This window comes from Carassius gibelio, chromosome A17 (assembly GCF_023724105.1).
Source record: "Carassius gibelio isolate Cgi1373 ecotype wild population from Czech Republic chromosome A17, carGib1.2-hapl.c, whole genome shotgun sequence".
NCBI classification, from domain to species: Eukaryota; Metazoa; Chordata; class Actinopteri; order Cypriniformes; family Cyprinidae; genus Carassius; species Carassius gibelio.
Window position 1 is genome coordinate 10,072,528 of NC_068387.1, and position 18,061 is coordinate 10,090,588.

At 36.9% G+C, this 18,061-nt stretch overlaps 1 protein-coding gene across 2 annotated transcripts in view; it reads left to right on the plus strand.

Moving 5' to 3' along the window:
• LOC127933346 (ribosomal protein S6 kinase alpha-5) overlaps window positions 1–8,497 on the plus strand; it is a 28,055-nt gene extending 19,558 nt beyond the window's left edge. For both annotated transcript variants that reach the window (XM_052530282.1, XM_052530283.1), the window contains 5 exons: window positions 600–770; window positions 1,069–1,260; window positions 3,729–3,888; window positions 3,984–4,147; window positions 4,428–8,497. In XM_052530282.1, the coding sequence (XP_052386242.1) occupies window positions 600–770; window positions 1,069–1,260; window positions 3,729–3,888; window positions 3,984–4,147; window positions 4,428–4,715 (975 nt within the window). In that variant the 3' untranslated portion in view covers window positions 4,716–8,497. The remainder of the gene's footprint in view (window positions 1–599; window positions 771–1,068; window positions 1,261–3,728; window positions 3,889–3,983; window positions 4,148–4,427) is intronic.
• The last annotated feature ends 9,564 nt before the right edge of the window (window positions 8,498–18,061 follow it).

Sequence of the window (18,061 nt, forward strand, 5' to 3'; positions counted from 1 at the left end):
TTAAACTTATTTTATTTCAGCTTTTTGCGGGGCAACCTTTCCTTTTTTGTAACAGTATTAAAATAACTAAAACTCAATAAACTAGACTTAATAAATACAAATTAAAAACAATATAGACTAACTAAAACTTAAAAGGGACAACAAGATATGAAAATAAAACCACATTTAAAATATTGAAGGTATAGTTCACCCAAAAATTAAAATTCTGTCATTAATTACTCACCCTCATGCCTTTCCAAACCCGCAAGACCTTCGTTCACATTCGGAATACAAATGAGGAGATTTTTTAGGTTACTACTGTTATTTTTAATGTTTTCTTTGCACACAAAAATATTCTTGTCGCGTCATAAAACTACGGTTTAACCACTGCTGTCATATGGAGTATTTTAACGATGTCCTTCCTACCTTTCTGGGCCTTGAACATGGTAGTTGCATTGTTGTCTATGCAGAGTCAGAAAGCTCTCGGATTTCATTAGTAATATCTTCATTTGTGTTTTTTAGGTGAAAAATCTCTTTAACAAACCTATAATAGTATATCAATGATACCAAAATATCAGTGCTTTCTAAAATGGTGAATATATGTTTGTGTGTTTGTGTAGCTCCACACATATCTTGTTCTGGAGCTTCTGCAAGGTGGAGAGCTGCTGGAGAGGATCAGAAGGAAGCAGCACTTCAGCGAGACGGAGGCCAGCTGCATCATGCGCAGACTGGTGTCTGCCGTTAGCCACATGCATGATGTTGGTGTGGTGCACAGGGACCTCAAACCTGAGGTACAGCATGCCACAACACATCCACTGTCATTATCTCAATTGTACAACCCATGTGTCACAGCACTCCAGGCCAACTGGCCCCAAAGTACAGGTTGGGCTGAACTTTGCATAGTAATTAGGCCTTAAGTCTAGCTTAATTAAAAGGAAACTTACTCAAGAAAAATCTGCTTTAAGTTTATGCTCCTCAATAATGCGTGTTTTTCAATTTGGTGTACAGTGAATTAGTAAATGTTTGTGATGCTTTATTTTTCTTCCTGTGTAATGGAGTTTTCTTCAATCTCTCTTGTTATCTTTATAGAATTTGCTCTTCACTGACGACACTGAGAGTTCAGAAATAAAAGTTATTGACTTTGGCTTTGCACGGCTCAAACCCCCTGACAATCAGCTCCTGAAGACCCCCTGTTTCACTCTTCAGTACGCTGCACCGGAAATCCTCAAATACAATGGTTATGATGAGTCCTGCGACCTCTGGAGTTTAGGAGTCATTTTGGTAAGGCCACGTAATACCTACAGTATGTAAGGTATGGGTAGTAGGAAGGGTCAATTTTTTTCCCTTCTTTTTTCAAGATTGCACATATATATGCAATACTAAGATTGCTGGCAAGTGCTAAATGAGTGTGAGTGAATTAAAGTTGCTTCCTATGAAGAACTTTTCAAATGTATTTATTATTTTAGTCCGTTGTCAGCAATTGTGGTTGTTTGCCTTTTTTATTATTATTATTATCAGCATTACTTTGTACAGTTTTTTTTTTTTTTTTTGGCCAGTAAGGAAGTGGGATTTTTATATTGACAACACCAAAAGTAGCTGACTGCAGATGCACAGGAATGCCCATTCTTCATCTTCAATGAACCGATTAATACTTATAAATATAGAGCATCTTCTTGCTTCTGTAATCTTGTTATCATATTATTTTTTTTACAGATTTAGAGGATTACAAATTCATGAAAAAATGCTATCTTAAGTATAAATCTGGTCATTTAAAAATTTTATTTTTATCCAGTTCAGATTTATTTAAATTATTTTCAAATTATTTGTTCCTGTGTTTATATATATTATGTCAAATAAATCTTTATTTATTTACTTATTCATTTATGTACTATCTATGAATTAAATAGTGTAATATCATATAATGTATATTGGTTTTATATCGGCCATTTGCCACCCTACCAGATAAAAGTATCAGCCATCAAAAAAATCCATATCAGTCGACCACTGAATCTGCAGGGAAGCTCACTATGGTTTGAAACCGCAATTGTGTTCAAGTGATTTTATGGAGGAGAGAATGGGGCAAATTCTAAATGTACCTTTGTCACACTGAAGTATCTCATTTTTCCGGCTTTTTTAATGGAAATAAAACATTGAATGGTGCATTCTGTATGTGATGTATGAGTGCTTTCTCCTATTTCTGTAAGTATGAGATTCTGGTTTGTATCCATACAGAAGCTTTTATCCTCGTTCATGTAGATTATTTACTCCTTTTGGATATTAATCCATGTCTTGCTGTTTCTGACACTTATTCACTTGAACACCAACCAAAATAAACAAACTATCAAGCCTTTCCAAAACAGCTTAGCATTGCTTTATTGGAGTCCTCGCGACTACCCCTTAAGCAGAAATGTTTCCAGCTAGGACTTCATTGAGAGAAAGATGAGAGGAGTTAGCGAGCTGGAGCCTGGGGAGATGTCCATAGCTGAGTTATTTATGTGGGGCTGTTTCTGGCTCACTCTGTATTGGGGAGCAGGGCCTGACTGGGGGGAGAACGAAACAGTAGAGTTTGACGTGATGATTTCTGACAGGAGCTGAGAGACCCTGGAGCTCTGCACAACACAGAGAGAGACCACAGCACAGTACACTTTTTCTTTTTCATAACAATAATACAATTTATTCTTATCTATAATTTATTGATATAGCACATTTAAAAACAACAAAATATGTGTTGTGCGCTGACAAATGGAAAACACTACATCTGTACAGCACACAATGACTGTTTAACTCCCATAATGTCCTGTGAGAGCAAATAAGTCTTACGGCACAGTTTGAATGTATTGTTGAGGACACAACGAACTGTGGCTATTTTATGAACTCAGGGCACCAACAGAGAAGGCACAATTATCTTTAAGCAATAAGAACCACGTGTGAGTAAAGAGCTTCTAGTTGGCATATTTAAGAGACCTATAGGTGTGATGGAAACTGCAGAGATCAGATTAACAAGCTTCCAATACATCTACAGCTTTCAAAGCATTACAAAACTGTATAGTCCAGTATAGAAGAAATATAATCCCTCTTGCTGGTAACAGTCAGAGGCTCATTGATTGTTCAGGACAATAAAGGACATATTTCAGTTTGATAAAAGCTCTAATCTAGAAGAATCAACTCTTCAAAACCGCTTTAATATGCTTGTTAAATTTAAGGGGTTAATCCAGGCATGGACAAACTCTTGTCTTAGAGGGCCACTGTCCTACAGAGTTAAACTCCAACCCTAATCAAACACAACTGAACAAGCTAATCTGTCTTCCGGATTGCTTTATCAAGGTTGGAGCTAAACTCTGCAAGACAGCGGCCCTCCAGGACCGAGTTTGCCCATTTTTGGGTTAATCACTTATCAAGCTGTTGGTTGATAGATGATGATGATGATGTGTAATTTAGATTTTATATTTTCTTTCTAGGGTGATAACTGTAACATTCTATCCAGGGACTACAGATGAAAAATATCCTTTGGCTAATTTTTGCACGTTTACAGTAGTGTTTATTAATGTGCATTGTCCAATTTTGATTTTGTGCTGACTTTAAAGCAAAATGTACAGCTCTGTGTCATTAGCATAACAGTGAAGGTAAATGTCATGTTTTTTTTTTTTAATAAGAACTAGAAGTATATTTGAAGAAAAGAAATTGGTCCTAAAATAGAACCTTGAGGTACCCTGGATTAAGGTGCTCTTGTGCGCTTTGTTTTGTTGTAGTACACCATGCTATCTGGCCAGGTCCCATTTCAGTGCCAAGGGAAGAGTCTAATGCACACCAGTGCAGACGAGATTATGAGGAAGATCAAACAAGGAGACTTCTCTTTTGAAGGTGAAGCCTGGAGGAATGTGTCCAGTCATGCTAAGGATCTGATACAAGGTGAGACACCGCTGAAGACGTTTAGAGACCAATTTGCAGTGTTTTAACCAGGAATACATCTGTTAAAACTAAAATGTGTCTGTCACATGGTTCAGAGCTGTTGACGGTGGACCCTGACAAACGGATAAAGATGTGTGGCCTACGCTATAATGCCTGGCTGCAGGATGACAGTCAGCTCTCCTCCAACCCTCTTATGACACCTGACATCCTGGGATCTTCTACCAGATCAGTGCACACCTGTGTCAAAGCCACCTTCAATGTAAGAAAGTGAAAAAAAAATAAATAAATTAGGATGGATGTTGCTAAAAAATAATACTGTAATATTTCATTTAGTAAAAAAAAACAAGTATTAAGGAGAAATATTAATCATTTTATTTTACATGATATTTATTATCATTATTATTATACATTTATTATCAATATTATTATTCATAATATATTAAGCTTTCTGTTGCTGTAATATTGGCAAACATTGATGTGGTCACCAATGTTTAGTTCATCTCTAGTTTTATTGGGTAATACTTTTATGTTTTCCCCAGGCCTTTAATAAGTGTAAGCGGGAAGGCTTCCGACTCCAGACGGTTGACAAGGCTCCTTTGGCCAAACGCAGGAAGATGAAGAAGACCAGCACCAGCACAGACACCCGCAGCAGCTCCAGTGAGAGCACACACTCATCATCCTCTTCCTCCCAGTCTCAGGATAAGACGCCACCAGGCGGAGAGACAGCCATTATCCCCCAGGCCTCCGCGAGTACACCTCTCACTCTGGGCCCTGACGATGAGCCCTCTCAGGGCGAACCCAAGCCTGCCTTCACCTTTGCAGACTGAACCTGTCTGAGAAAAAAAACAACAGGATAAGTTACGTAATTTTCCCACCATCTTTCTCCTCATGCTCTGGCAAGGCCATACAACTCCAGAATTTGCATGCAGGGAGCAACTCAAATCCATCACTAGCAATAGATGCACACCATGAGCACTGAAGTCAGAGCTTGAGTGAACTTCTGGTTCATGTCCCGCATGGCTAAAACTCACTGCATCCAGTCCAGTGTCTCAAACAGGAGGGAGAACTTCACTTTGAGGAGCAACTAATCCTTCCACTGATGGAGAAAGGAAAGTCTGCTTCTGCAGTGTCTTGACTGACCAGGCACTTTGCTTCTGGCAAAAAAGGAAAGGGATATGTATTTTAAAAGTATATAAATATAATTTATTTTAGAGGAAATTTATTGTTGTTATACAGACTTCTCTTAAATTTGGTTTATAATAGTATTCAGTATATTTAAAAAATTGTCAAATATGACAGCTCCATTTGTGCTGGAAGCTTTGTGGTTCACATAATTATCTAACTTCAATCTTTGACTTCTTCCAACAGATTTTACTGAAGTAGCAACAGTTAGGTTTAATAGTTTCCGTGTGAGCATTTCATTATAAAACACTTGTTAATTAACCTTGGCAAGGTAAAAAAGACGTATGTTTCATATTTACACGTTATTTGAATTTTCTGTTGAGATCCTTTCCTCAGGTTATTTATTTGTTTTTTTTTTTAAACTTGAACTCATTTGTTAAGAGTTGAAGACAAAGCCAGTGGCTAAATGTGCGGTCACATTTACCTTTGCTCTAAGAATTTTTGTGGGTGAAATCTAGTTATTTCACTGGGAATCTGCACAATTTTGCATAGGAGCAAAAGATTTCCCCATGCAGATTTTGCATCAGGTTCAGTTTTTCCACACAGATCTGATACATTGACCAACAAGAAGATGCTTGCTTTGAAAGTGACTTCTGCGTGAGCATTGCTTTGTGACTGGACAATGGAAGTCAATGGAATTTTTGGTTTATTTGTGAAATTTAGCTAATGACACCGTGTCTTAAATGAGAGAACGCTAGAGGTGTTGCTTTGGATGTTGTTTTACTCTGAGACTTCGTCATTCAAGGTTTTGTAAGTTTAAACCGGGATTGAATCTGCTTAAAGTCAAGATTCTTTTGTAAACTATGATTCTTTTGTAAACTATGCACAAACCAAATTGTCCTCTTCATTGACTTTCATTTTTCAGTGGCATTACTTGGGCCTTTCAGGCAATTGGATAATGCTACCCAGTAGCTAAATAGCTCATATTCAATCTGTTTTACATTCAGTATAATGCTGCTTACTTTTCATGATCCAATCAGTTTCTGATTGATAGACTCATGTCCTGTCCTAAAAAAAAATCTTGTTATCCTGTTTCATATGAGAATGCCTCACATGAGAGGAGGAAATGGGTTTTGATTCTTGCTGACTTTAAGCACCTGCAAAACCTAATGACACGCTTATCTCACAGAAGATAACCATGACTGCAGGGCCACATTTTAGCCTGAAATGAAATGATACGGCAGCTAAAAGACATCTGTGGTTTCCTGTTTGACGGTGGCATGTTGTGTTTTTGGCCCTGTGTTTGATGAATGATGCTTTAAGACGTGCTGCGGCAGAGTCTGTGGTGTTCAAAACGATGTGCTTGCATTATTTTCTTCTTAGCATTATCTGTTTCACAAGCCTTGGAGGTTTAGTGACACTGAGGTGCAGTATTGCAGAACTCAAGTCCAAGACCGTATTTTCAGGAGCATTTGGACTCTTGAGATTTGTCTGGACTTGAGTACCACACTCTTGAAAATAAAAAGGAAAATAAAAATCTCTTTCTCTCCATTCTATGGCAGCAATGCCATAGATGAACCATTTTGGATTCTCCAAAGAAACTTTCAGTGAACAGTTGCTAAAATAACAACTCTGAACAACCTTTTCCCATTATAAACAAATGCACAATGCAAAGGTCCCATGGTTAAAGGTTCCTCAATGAACCGTCGATGCCAATAAAGAACCTTTAATTTTAAGAGTGTACAACACTGCTGAGCTGATTATCTTCTGTTTTTTCCAGCTTGGTGATGGCATTTTTACAGTCGTCATTCATATCTTGCAAGCACTACAAAACTACTTGAAAGGCACTTGAACTCTACATTGCTATGCAAAAGTTATTTTCTTCCTTTCTTCTTCGGTTTCTGTTGGTATCCTGCAAGGTCTTTATGCATTAGAAAATAGTGAGTATAAGCAGTGCCTCATCGGGGCAAACATAACTGCCATTTTTAGGGACAGACGCAAGGCTCTGGTCTCGAAGTAAATCATGCATTCCACTTCCTGTGCACTAACCGAGACGAGACATCCCATCATTGAGCTTTTAAATGGCGAGGGTTGGATTGGGAGCCAGCGGTGGGTACGCATGCTCAAACACACACAAACTGGTGCTCCTGGCCACTCGAACCCAGGCAGAGGACAAGAGCAATAAGAACAGCAGGAGCTAGGCTCACTTTCATGTGGCTGAAAGCCGCTGCGTTCGGCCTCTTCCCCATCACTGTTGCCCCTGAAGCTCCCTCATTACTGCCGCCTCCTTTTGTTTGGGTGTATTAATAGAACAGAGAGAACTCTCTTCTGGGAGTGAGGCTTTATTAGATGGTTTGCCTCGCTCCTGTTTGTCCCACTGGCTCCCTGATTCTACGCACAAACATGGAGCTTGTTGTAAGGTTTGATAAGTTTTTAGGGTTTTTCCTCTTGTTTTAGCTGTTAAGAGATTAAGGGCCAGGCGTGGGTTTTCGTTTAGCGTTAACAGAAGCATAGTGAGCGTCAGCCCTTAAACTGAATGCTCTCCATTGATCTGTGCACTCCGTTATTGTCGCCCTATTTTAGTGCTTGTAAATTGTGTTGTCTGCTTGTGAAATGTAAGCGAGGGCCCTCGTGCGCATGTATCCGTGATAGCGCCGGGTGTGGGTGGCTCATCTGTTTGTGGAGGTGGGCTGATTGGCCTTTTTAAGATCCACCTTGTTTTTATAGGGGTTTTGGATTTGAAGTTGGAGAGTTAATGGGATGGTTCACCCAAAAGTCTGTCGTTTACTCACTCTCAAGTCTCTAGTTTATTGGGCATAAAAGATGTTTTGAAGAATGTTGATGAATGTTGAGCAGCCATTGACTTCCACAGTATGGAAAAACCGTCAGTCTACCGCCGTCAACTGTTTGGTTAAAAACATTCTTTAAAACCTTGTCTTTTCTGTTCAACAGAAGAAATAAACTTTGTAACAAGAATTTAGATTTTTGGCTGAACTATCCCTTTAATTTTCGTAACGTAATATAAATGGATTTGTTTAACTGCATGAAAACTTGTTCCCTTTCTGTTTCATGTGATCTTCAGTAGAATTGCCTTGTTTTAGAGGTGGTTATGCTTTAGATGTTAAAGTCAAACTTTGAAAGTTCAAAACTGTCATTTGACACACAAAAAAAAAAAAGCAAGCAGCCTGTAATTGTTGCATTGATTAAAAAAGTGGCTAGGGTTAGTTGATAAATAACAAGATTTTAGGTTCAAATGTAATTTGTCTATGTACTGTATATCAGTGGTTCTCAATCAGGCAGCTTCAGAAAAATTCCAAGGGGGCCTCAAGATAACGTATTATTAAAACACTACAAACCAAGCATTAAAATAAACCAAAAAATAAAATTATAAATCTGAATATTTTTTATTTTAATGGGGAACCAGGGTTTCCATTGTCTTCAAAAACCTGAATATTAGGTATCCTAATTTTAGTATATATATATATATATATATATATATATATATATATATATATATATATATGAATATGAACATCTGGATAGGTCATGAGGCCTTTTTGTGGATATTTGGGGGTCTTGGAGTCAAAAATCTTGAGAACCACTGTATTATATTATATATTAATTCTATCAAATTTTTGATTTTTTTTTCCCTGTTCACTTCAGTAGTACTACAAATTAATATTTAAAAATGGCACACAATTCTTCCAAATAATACAAGTTTAAAACAGCATGTCATTATTTTAGAAAATAATGTTGTTTAAAATAGTTTTAAATCATGTCAAGCACATCACTCTACAGAGCACCAATATCTTCTGCAAATAATATCTTTTCAGCTGCCCAACTAGAACTTTTACTGGTCAACATACAGTACACTACCATTTAAGGTCAGCAAGATATATATCAAAGTTTTCACAAAAATATTAGCACAACCTATCTCAGCACTGATAATAATAGTAAATCTGTCTTGAGCAGCAAATCAGCATATTAGAAGGATTTCTAAAGGATCATGTGAGACACAAGACTTGGGTAATAGCTGCTGAAAAATCAGCTTTGCCACCACAGGAATAAATAGCTTTTTAAAATATTAAATTTAAAATATTCAAATAGAATTAAATAGTAAGATTTTTATGTGAAACGTTAAATATTCTTAACAACCCCAAAATTGAATGGTAGTGTGACGGGACAAATCATTTTGTGAAGTTTGTCGTCCCTGACACAAAGCTTTTATTCTAAAACCTCGAAGTGGCATTGAATATTTATACAGTGTTGTAAAACACACTTTGACATATTTCAGTGGATTACGTAACGTGGAAACAGACTCTGTATATTTGTTTTGATGTAAGTGTCTCCCTCTCTGTCCACTGTCCCGTTTCCTCTCCGAAAGCACCTGTGCATGCGATGCCTTGAATCTATAGAAATGAATAAATGACACATCTGTTTCATTTTGCCAAAGTCATTATTTGTAGCAGTGAAACTTGATGCAAAATCTCCGCCTTTTTCAACACACACCAAGCTTTAACTTTCTATGTTGTGAAGTTGTTTAAAATCTGTTGATTTGGTTAGGCTCATGTGCTTCCACTCTCCAGCATTACCTGCCGTGAAACACAGTTAAATTGTAATTCTGTATGTTATAAGGGTGATATTAAGAAACATGGATTACTAGCACAATTAATGTGCTAGCTTTCATAGGATTTTTCTCCCATCGGACATAGAAATGGAGCTTCATGGCACTTTGCACAAAGCCACCGAAAAAGCAGAATGCAAATTGTATGTCATAAACGTTTCTACTGTCCATGGGTTTAGGGATATGATAGTGTAACTGCCAATAATATATGTCGGTGTTTCAGCAAATTCAGATATTGACTGTGATCATCTAAAATTGAAATGTTTTTGCTAAGCCGCTTACTTTTGCTTGTTGTCCAGTTGCATTCAGTTTCAAAGGGAATTTAGAGTTAAATGGATTTAAAGGGATTTATAAACTTCCACCTGTGCAACCAAACACTTCCGCCAAGGGGCGCTGTTTACACAGTTTTATGTCTATGTTGCTGGATTATGGGATGTATATAACAGTTTTCCTGTCTCTAGACTCTGTATTAGTCTTCAATGTGCACTAGATGTTTAATTTTTAGCCATTACATGAACCTGATGAACATGAACATTACCTGAATATCTTATAAAAAATCATAAAAAATGATCTAGCTGGGCTAGAGTTTTTCCTCATATATTAATTTATTTCAAATGAATTATTATTAAACTATAGCGCTTAAAAGCAGCCAAATAAAGTCCTGTTTATAGTGAGTTTTAATGCTATGTATGTATTTTGTAAGTGCTAAGCCATATACTTCACAGCTGAACCCGGTTTGTGTGTCCATTGCATTGTTTTTAAGATTACGTTCTTTTAAAAATATCAGTCCATTGTGTTGATACAAATGCGAATTGGAGTGTGTTGCATGAGTGTTTTAGTCTCTGATGAGTTTAATCAACTCGGGTCTTGTTAGCAGCTGTTTCCCCATTTGTTTTGTAATTCACAATATGTTTGAGGTGTTAATTAAAAAAATAAGGGCTTTAAAGTTTTGAATACATATCTTATTGAACAAGAGTAATATAAATTGTCAGAAATGGAATAAACCCTCTAAATTCACAAAAATGCTTGTGTGTTGTGTGTATTTATTCTGCTGTTTAGGTAAGAACAAAAAACTGCTTTGTATATTTATATCAGACAAATTGTATTGCCTTCTTTTTTTTCTCGACAATTCCATTTGTTTTGCTATTCATATATTTTCCTATGTATTTTATTGTATTTCTTGTGTGTCTGTGCAGGAAAAGTTTTGAGGTAGACGTAGTCTGACTTTTGGGAGACTCTTCATTAATTATGATAATTATGTTATGATAAACTTTCATTAAGCCATGACTTTATTTAGTATGTTAATGGTTGGACACTGTTGTCATAATATACATCAAAATATATGTCAGAGCATTAGAACCTGTCACCAGGAGTGTTTCTTTCAAACAGTAACTCATGAACAAAAAGTTAAGATCGTTAACCAAATCAATTTCACTAAATTTAGTAGATTCAAATCAGTGAAGCAGAGATCCATCATTTGAAGTGTTGATTTGAGCACAGGTGGGTGTATGAGTAACAAGCTCCAAAACGCAATGAACAGGACCGAAAGCAGAAAGGGCTTGGGGTTTAAAGTGGGAGGTGTTGAAGAGTCAATGGCGGGAAATACAAGAATCCTGCATGGGACCTGCATCTCCTATTGTCTCTTCCAAATTTCGACCAGGCTGCCCTGGCGAGCAATGATGGGATTTTTCTTTTCTTCTTCAGCTCGGTCCCGGGGTCCTTCCCTCCTGTTTCCCTGGCATTCCACTGGGCCACCAGAGAAGCTGCTTTAAAACGGGCCGCTCGCTCCTGGGTGGCCTCTTGTGCAGGGGGCTGCGAAGGGGAGGAGACGATGTCTTATTAATTGACTGGGTGTCTTGGAAGGAGTGTAGGAATTTGGCTGCGGGAGTAAAAGGAGAGGAAAGACTGCCTCGCAGCTTAGCCTGGACCTCCTACTCAATCATAAATGTCAACTATATATTTACATTTTCTGAAAAAAAAAAAAAAAGTGGAAGAGGTGCTAGCAAGTGCAAAAGTCAATGCCACAGTACTATGGTGTTGTGGATGGTTGCTAGGATGTTGCTGAGTGGTTGACAAGGTGTATCGAGCCTCTATGATTTCCATCCCCACCCCCCCAAAAAAAAGCTTTGTGAGGTGAAACCCTTACACACGCACTTAGAAGGGTTCTCCCAAATATACTGTGACAGTACCATGATACAGTGATAGTATCAGATGGGAATTAAAAAAATAATGATCTTTTGAGGATCTAATCTGTAATTTTGTAGAAATACAATCTTAAAGTTCATGTTGTTTTTGTGGTTGTGAACATTTTAAACGGAGAAGTTATTATTATTGGTTATTATTAATCAGAACCACTGATTAATACAAATCTAATTTGCAATTTGTCCCCAAAATGTATGATTGCTGTATGTGTTTGCATGTTGGTAATTTGGCTGACAAATGTTTGTAATATTTCAACAAAATTGCAAAATTACAGTATAAAAACATGAAGAACAACTGTTTTAAACATTGATAATAATAAGGAATGTTTATTGAGTACCAAATCAGCATATCAGAATGATTTCTGAAGGATCATGGGACACTGAATGATGCTGAAAATGTAGCATTGCCATCACAGGAATGAATTTCATTTTAAAATCTATAAAAAATAAAATAAAAACTTTTCTATTGTAATAATATTTTACAGTATTACAGTACACTGTAAAAAAAATGAATTTAATGTTAAAAGACTGTAAAAATGCTATAGTAAAAACCTATTAAATGGGTAATGGTAAATATACAGTAGCCTACAGTATATGGTGAAAAACTAAATTAAAATTAAATTAAAATTAAATTACGGTATTTAACTGTAAATCTTAAATTAAAACCTTAAACGTTGATACTGTACTTTTTATGGTAAAAAAAAAAATCTTTTTTTGTGGTTTTTATGGGAACCACCGCTGCCGTTTTTTTTTTTCCCGTAAATTTTACAGATTTTTTTTTTTCTTACAGTGTACTTTTCATTAAATAAATGCACCCTGGTGAACATTAGGGACTTTTTTCAAAAATCTTGATCCGTAACTGATATTTTTACTTAATGTAATTCAGAAATAAAAAACATATCACAGAAGAGGTGTATTCAAGTCTCATTACATTGTTTTATTTTTTTTTTCTGTCTTGTTCAAATCCCTAACCCTAGTTATGCTTACCTTTTTCATAATTCAACATTTTTGACTATATACTTGTAAAAAATAGACAAACCACTCTGCGTAAAAACCTGCGTGTTTATACAATGACTGTGATTTGAGAAGAAGCAGCAGAGGTTTGTGTGGAGTGGGATGTGGGAAAGGCCCGTTCAGGTTGGAGTGCTCCTGGAGGCTCTGAATGGGCCTGCTGTGGCTGAGTGTGTCAGTGGGATGTGATTGAGTGGGATGTTCTCAGGGTACAGCAGGAGGGACAGACAAGGGGGAGGTGTGCAGAAGTGCAGTTGCTACCAATGTGGTCCCCCCCACCCCTCCCCAATCTTCACCATCAGTGTCCAGAGCCGTAATCCCGTTACATGTGTCCCCATTAGCTCCGACGGGAGCCTCTATTGTCTCCTTTCGAGTCGGTCGGAGTCACCGTCCAGGCCTTGCCATATTTGCTCTAGCTTCCCACACCCAGCTGTCCCCATGGCAATCCCACAAACACACTGATGGCTCATCTGAGGGTCGCAGGGTGAGGAGTGAGATGAAACAGCACTCAGCTAGAGTTTGAACTCATAGAAAATAGAGGTCTCTGCATTTATTGACCTTCTACCAAAGTAAGGGAAAAAATCTAAGATTTGTGACACCACTGTCAACTCTGTTGGAGATTTTTATGATAGTCAACTGTACACAGTTCCACTTTTCTCATAGCTGCTAACAAAATACATGAAATATTGGTTTGCATTTTGAAACTAATGAACTATTTTTGAAACTAACTTGAAATGATTCAGTCTAGCAGAGCCATGTAGGAAACTGCCTGAATGGGAATTGCATAAGAAATCACACAGATCAGTGATCATTGTACATATACTTGCATATAATATCAAATGTGTCCTTTTATTCATTTGAGGCCTAATACCTTGGTTTCACAGGCATGTAAACTGGACATTTTCTTACCTCATCCTGAATCCTTTAGTTTGTGAGAATGACTTGCTGACTAAATTTTTTTGACACTTATTACTTGGCTACTTTTAAAACAAATTAATTAAGGACACAGATATCAGTTAAAATAGTTTTATGTTTATAGAAATACACTACTTTTCAAAAGTTTGGGGTCAGTAAGATTTCTTTTGAAACAAATTAGGGCTGTCAGTTAAACCCATTAACTTAATTAGTAATGTAAAAATAACACGTGCAGTTAACGCACTGGCCCCGCCCCCAGACCTGTACGTCATCTTGCATTTCATTACAGCTGACTGTTCATAAATATGATGCAGGGCAACAAGTCCATTATGCCCTAGAATTCAAAATTCTGGGGCAAAGAAAAGGTATTTTAAACACAATATTATGTGTTTTTGTTCAATCTTGCCAACAAAAAATATTACCCATAATGCCACAACAGAACTGTTTTGCATCTCCAACTAACGACGTTTAGTTTCTGAATGAATCCGCCAAATCGTGTGAACCAATGATTCAAAGAGAGAGCAGTTTACTGAATTCCTGAATGAATCAGCAGTTTGAATGAATCGATTCATATTACTGCCACTTGCTGAATAGTTTTAGTTTATTCTTTATAGTATATTTATTTATTTATTTAATTGGTGGTCTTTTCACAGCCAAATTGGTTTGAGATTAGGCTACTTGGATTAATTAATCGCAGCATCCTCCTGTAATTAATTTGATTTAAAATTTTAATCGACAGACAGCCCTAAAACAAATTACAGTTTTATTCAGCAAGTTTTACATAGAATTTCTGTATCAAATAAATGCTGTTCATTTGAACTTACCCTTCATGAAATAATCCTTTAAAAAGGCAGCACAACACTGAGAATAAGCAAATCAGCGTATTCTGATCATTTCTGAAGGATCATGTGACACTGAAGACTGGAGATCCGCTGAAAATTCAGCTTTGCCATCACAGGAATAAATTACATTTAAAAGATAGTTATTTTAAATTGCAGTAATATTTCACAATATAACTGTTTTACTGTATTTTGATCAAATAAATGCAGCATAAGAGACTTCTTTCAAAAAAAAAAAAAATAGTAATAATAATAAACCCCAAACTTCTGAATGGTAGTAAATAAATATACAATATGTGTGTGTGTGTGTTATTTTTGTGTTATATATATATATATATATATATATATATATATATATATATATATATATATATATATATATATATATATATATATATGGTCATCAAATATCATATATAGGCTATGTATATACAAAATATAGACATTATAGGATTCCAGAAAGCAGTAGGCCTAAGTGAATACGTGAATCTCATACCAGTATTTTTTGTTCGATTTGAATAATAAACTATATATATATATATATATATATATATATAGTATACTCACTATATATATTGTTCGATCTCTCATGAAGAATGTGAAGCTTGTAGATTGTTTGAGTCTGTCTCCTCTGTCTACCCTACAGATCCATCATGCCGTTGATGGAAAGCTAGAAAGACAAAGCCGACCCAGACCTGGTCACCACATCCCCCCTGTGCTTCCTGTGACTCAACACAAAGCCTGCGCTCATGCAGACACACACAGCAAAGTATTTAAAACGTTTCACATTGCTTTCTTTTTCTTTACTACAGATAACTATTTACAAAGAAAGTGATGCATTTAATCAGAATTAGCCCAGTGCTCTTCGTGAGTTGCATGTTACAGTATCATTGAGGACAGCAGTGTAAATCTGTTGTGCTTTCAGCTTCTCTTTATGTCTCTTTGCATGTGGATTTGAGTGTCTACCCGATTGGAATATATTAGCCATGTAATTTGAGGTCAACAATTTCACTGATCCATGCCATGAATTTGAATGAAAGTCATTTGTGTGGACTCTGTGTGGACTCTGGTGTTGTTTTAAGGATTTTGGGCCTCTGGAGGACATGACAGCCAAATCTATTATTATTGTACATTATTAAAGAGTGCATTTGACAATGGCTTGTACAAAAAGTATTGACTGGAACCTTTTTATGCAACAAATTTGATGAATTGGACTGAATTTGATCTGAAAGCCTTAAAGGGATAGTCTACCCAAAATGTAAACTTTTCTCGTTATTCCACCTGTATGGCTTTCTTTCATCTGTGGATCACAAAAGAAGATATGTTGAAGAATGTTGTTAACTAAATAGTTAAGTTTTAGTGCATGGGTAAAAAATACAATGGAAGGAAATGGGAACCAAAACTGGTTATCCAAATTCTTCAAAATATATTCTTGCATTCAGGTTTGGAATGATATGTGGGTGAATAAATAATGACAGTTTTTCATTTTCGGGTGAACTATTAAGTATCATTAAGAGGGAAAGTTAATCAACATTGATTACTGGTAGTAAGAGTGTTTGGGGCTCACCAAACTTCGCTGGAGTTTCTTTATTGTGAGTGAGTGTGTGTGTTTGTGTGTGTGTGTGTGTGTGTGTGTGTTCCTGTGCCCTCTGAGATCTGAAGTACTTTCTGGTTACCATGACAATAGTGCATGCTGAGGGTTCGGAGAACAATCACCTGTGAGTTACTATGCTGGCCGTTGAGATCTGTGCAGCCTTTGAGAGAACAATTGTGCTATTATATATATATACTATATATTTCGAAAACGTACAAGCCTTGCACAACAAGCTTATTTTTTTCAATGAACGACCACAGCAACATAAAATATGCTGAACTGTAGTAAATTATGCTTTTTACAGACAAGAACACAAAATAACCCATGATGACCAGATCGCGCACAACATGCACAGCACAGTTTATTTTCTTTACCAACACTTCCACAAAACCAGAAAACACCAACACACTGCTAAAGTTCCCTTAACTGTTCAGACCCCTTATGCATCATGTAATAAATGCTGCACACTTTTTGCAAATGACCAATTACTCTCTTGAACAGTCACCCTTCACTTTGACAAAACTGGACGGCGCTCAACGCCTGTCTGTGGGGCTTGTTGAGACCCAGTCTCTGGCCCCTAAATGCTGGGTTGAGGGTCTCTCTCTTCTGACCTCATTTGCAATGCTAATGGTCAGGAGACAGCTGCCATCTTACGTGGAACATGGCCTCTCAGAATTTCCCAAAGGGGGAAAGAGGAATAAAAAAACAAAGGCAGCCGATAAATGAGTTTGCCTATTATTCCCCAGGCCTTGTGTGCACTGGGTCCTTGAGAACATGAATTTGAATGCCAGTCAGCTAGAGAGACGGTTAAAAAAGCAAAGATGTCAGTATGAATCTATAATATCGAAAAACAAAACACCGAAAAGTATGATTTTTAAAAGCGTGCGAGTTGCGCTCATCAGCAGAATGCTGTTTTAACAATAGCAAATAGAGAGCGCTCTTAATTTAGCCCTCATTCTCTCAGTCACTCAGCCCCGCTCCCATACAGACTATGAGTGTCTCTGTGAGTGATTGCGCGAGCTCTCGCCGAGTGGAGAACACTCGTAGATATTGTAGCGAATATGATGCATATGTGCATATCTGTCAGAATGGCTTTGTGATATCAGTGGTGGAAATATCTCCATTTACTTCTGCTCATCAGAATTAGAGACGACCACAATACTCCAGCTGAAGGTTAATGGCTCAGTGCGCCTCGTGCCGCTTTTGCTAAACTCTCTTTCTTTGGCTTTGAGGGGTGTCCAGTCATACAGTGAGTAGATGTGTGTTTGTTAAATGGAAACCCATTCAATTGGGCTTAATCTGAATATGGCTACTTTTCTAGTAAAACAATGTGAAAAAGTAGCATGTCCGAATTCACAATATCCATAAAACTATAGGCTAAAAATACCCGGATGACCTACTACTTCCTGTGTGATTCAGAATTAAGAATTCAATGGGCACTTTTCTATCCCATAAGGGACTTTAGTATGCCATGCACAAGTTCTTTGGGAGAGTTGTGAACGGCAGTGATGCGATACAACTGATGCCAAAAGTCACTTGATAAAGACAAAATTATACTTTTAAAATGGTTGAGAAAAAAAGTACCTATTCAAAAGAGGTACTTATTCAGAGAGTATTTGATTTTGGACACAGCCTTACTATTATTTTCTGTTGTTTCACCGACTGGTTCTTGGAATTTATACTGACACCTATTGGAGTGGATGCAGCATTACACAAGCATTTACTAATATTCTTTTCGAATTAATGTTTGTCACAATAACTTTTAAAAAATCCACAAAAAATGTATAGGTTGTTTAGAGTGCTGTTTGGCTAGTCATGTGATCTCAAAATGGCTGCCTTGAGAGGTGACAAAAAAATTAAGTGATGT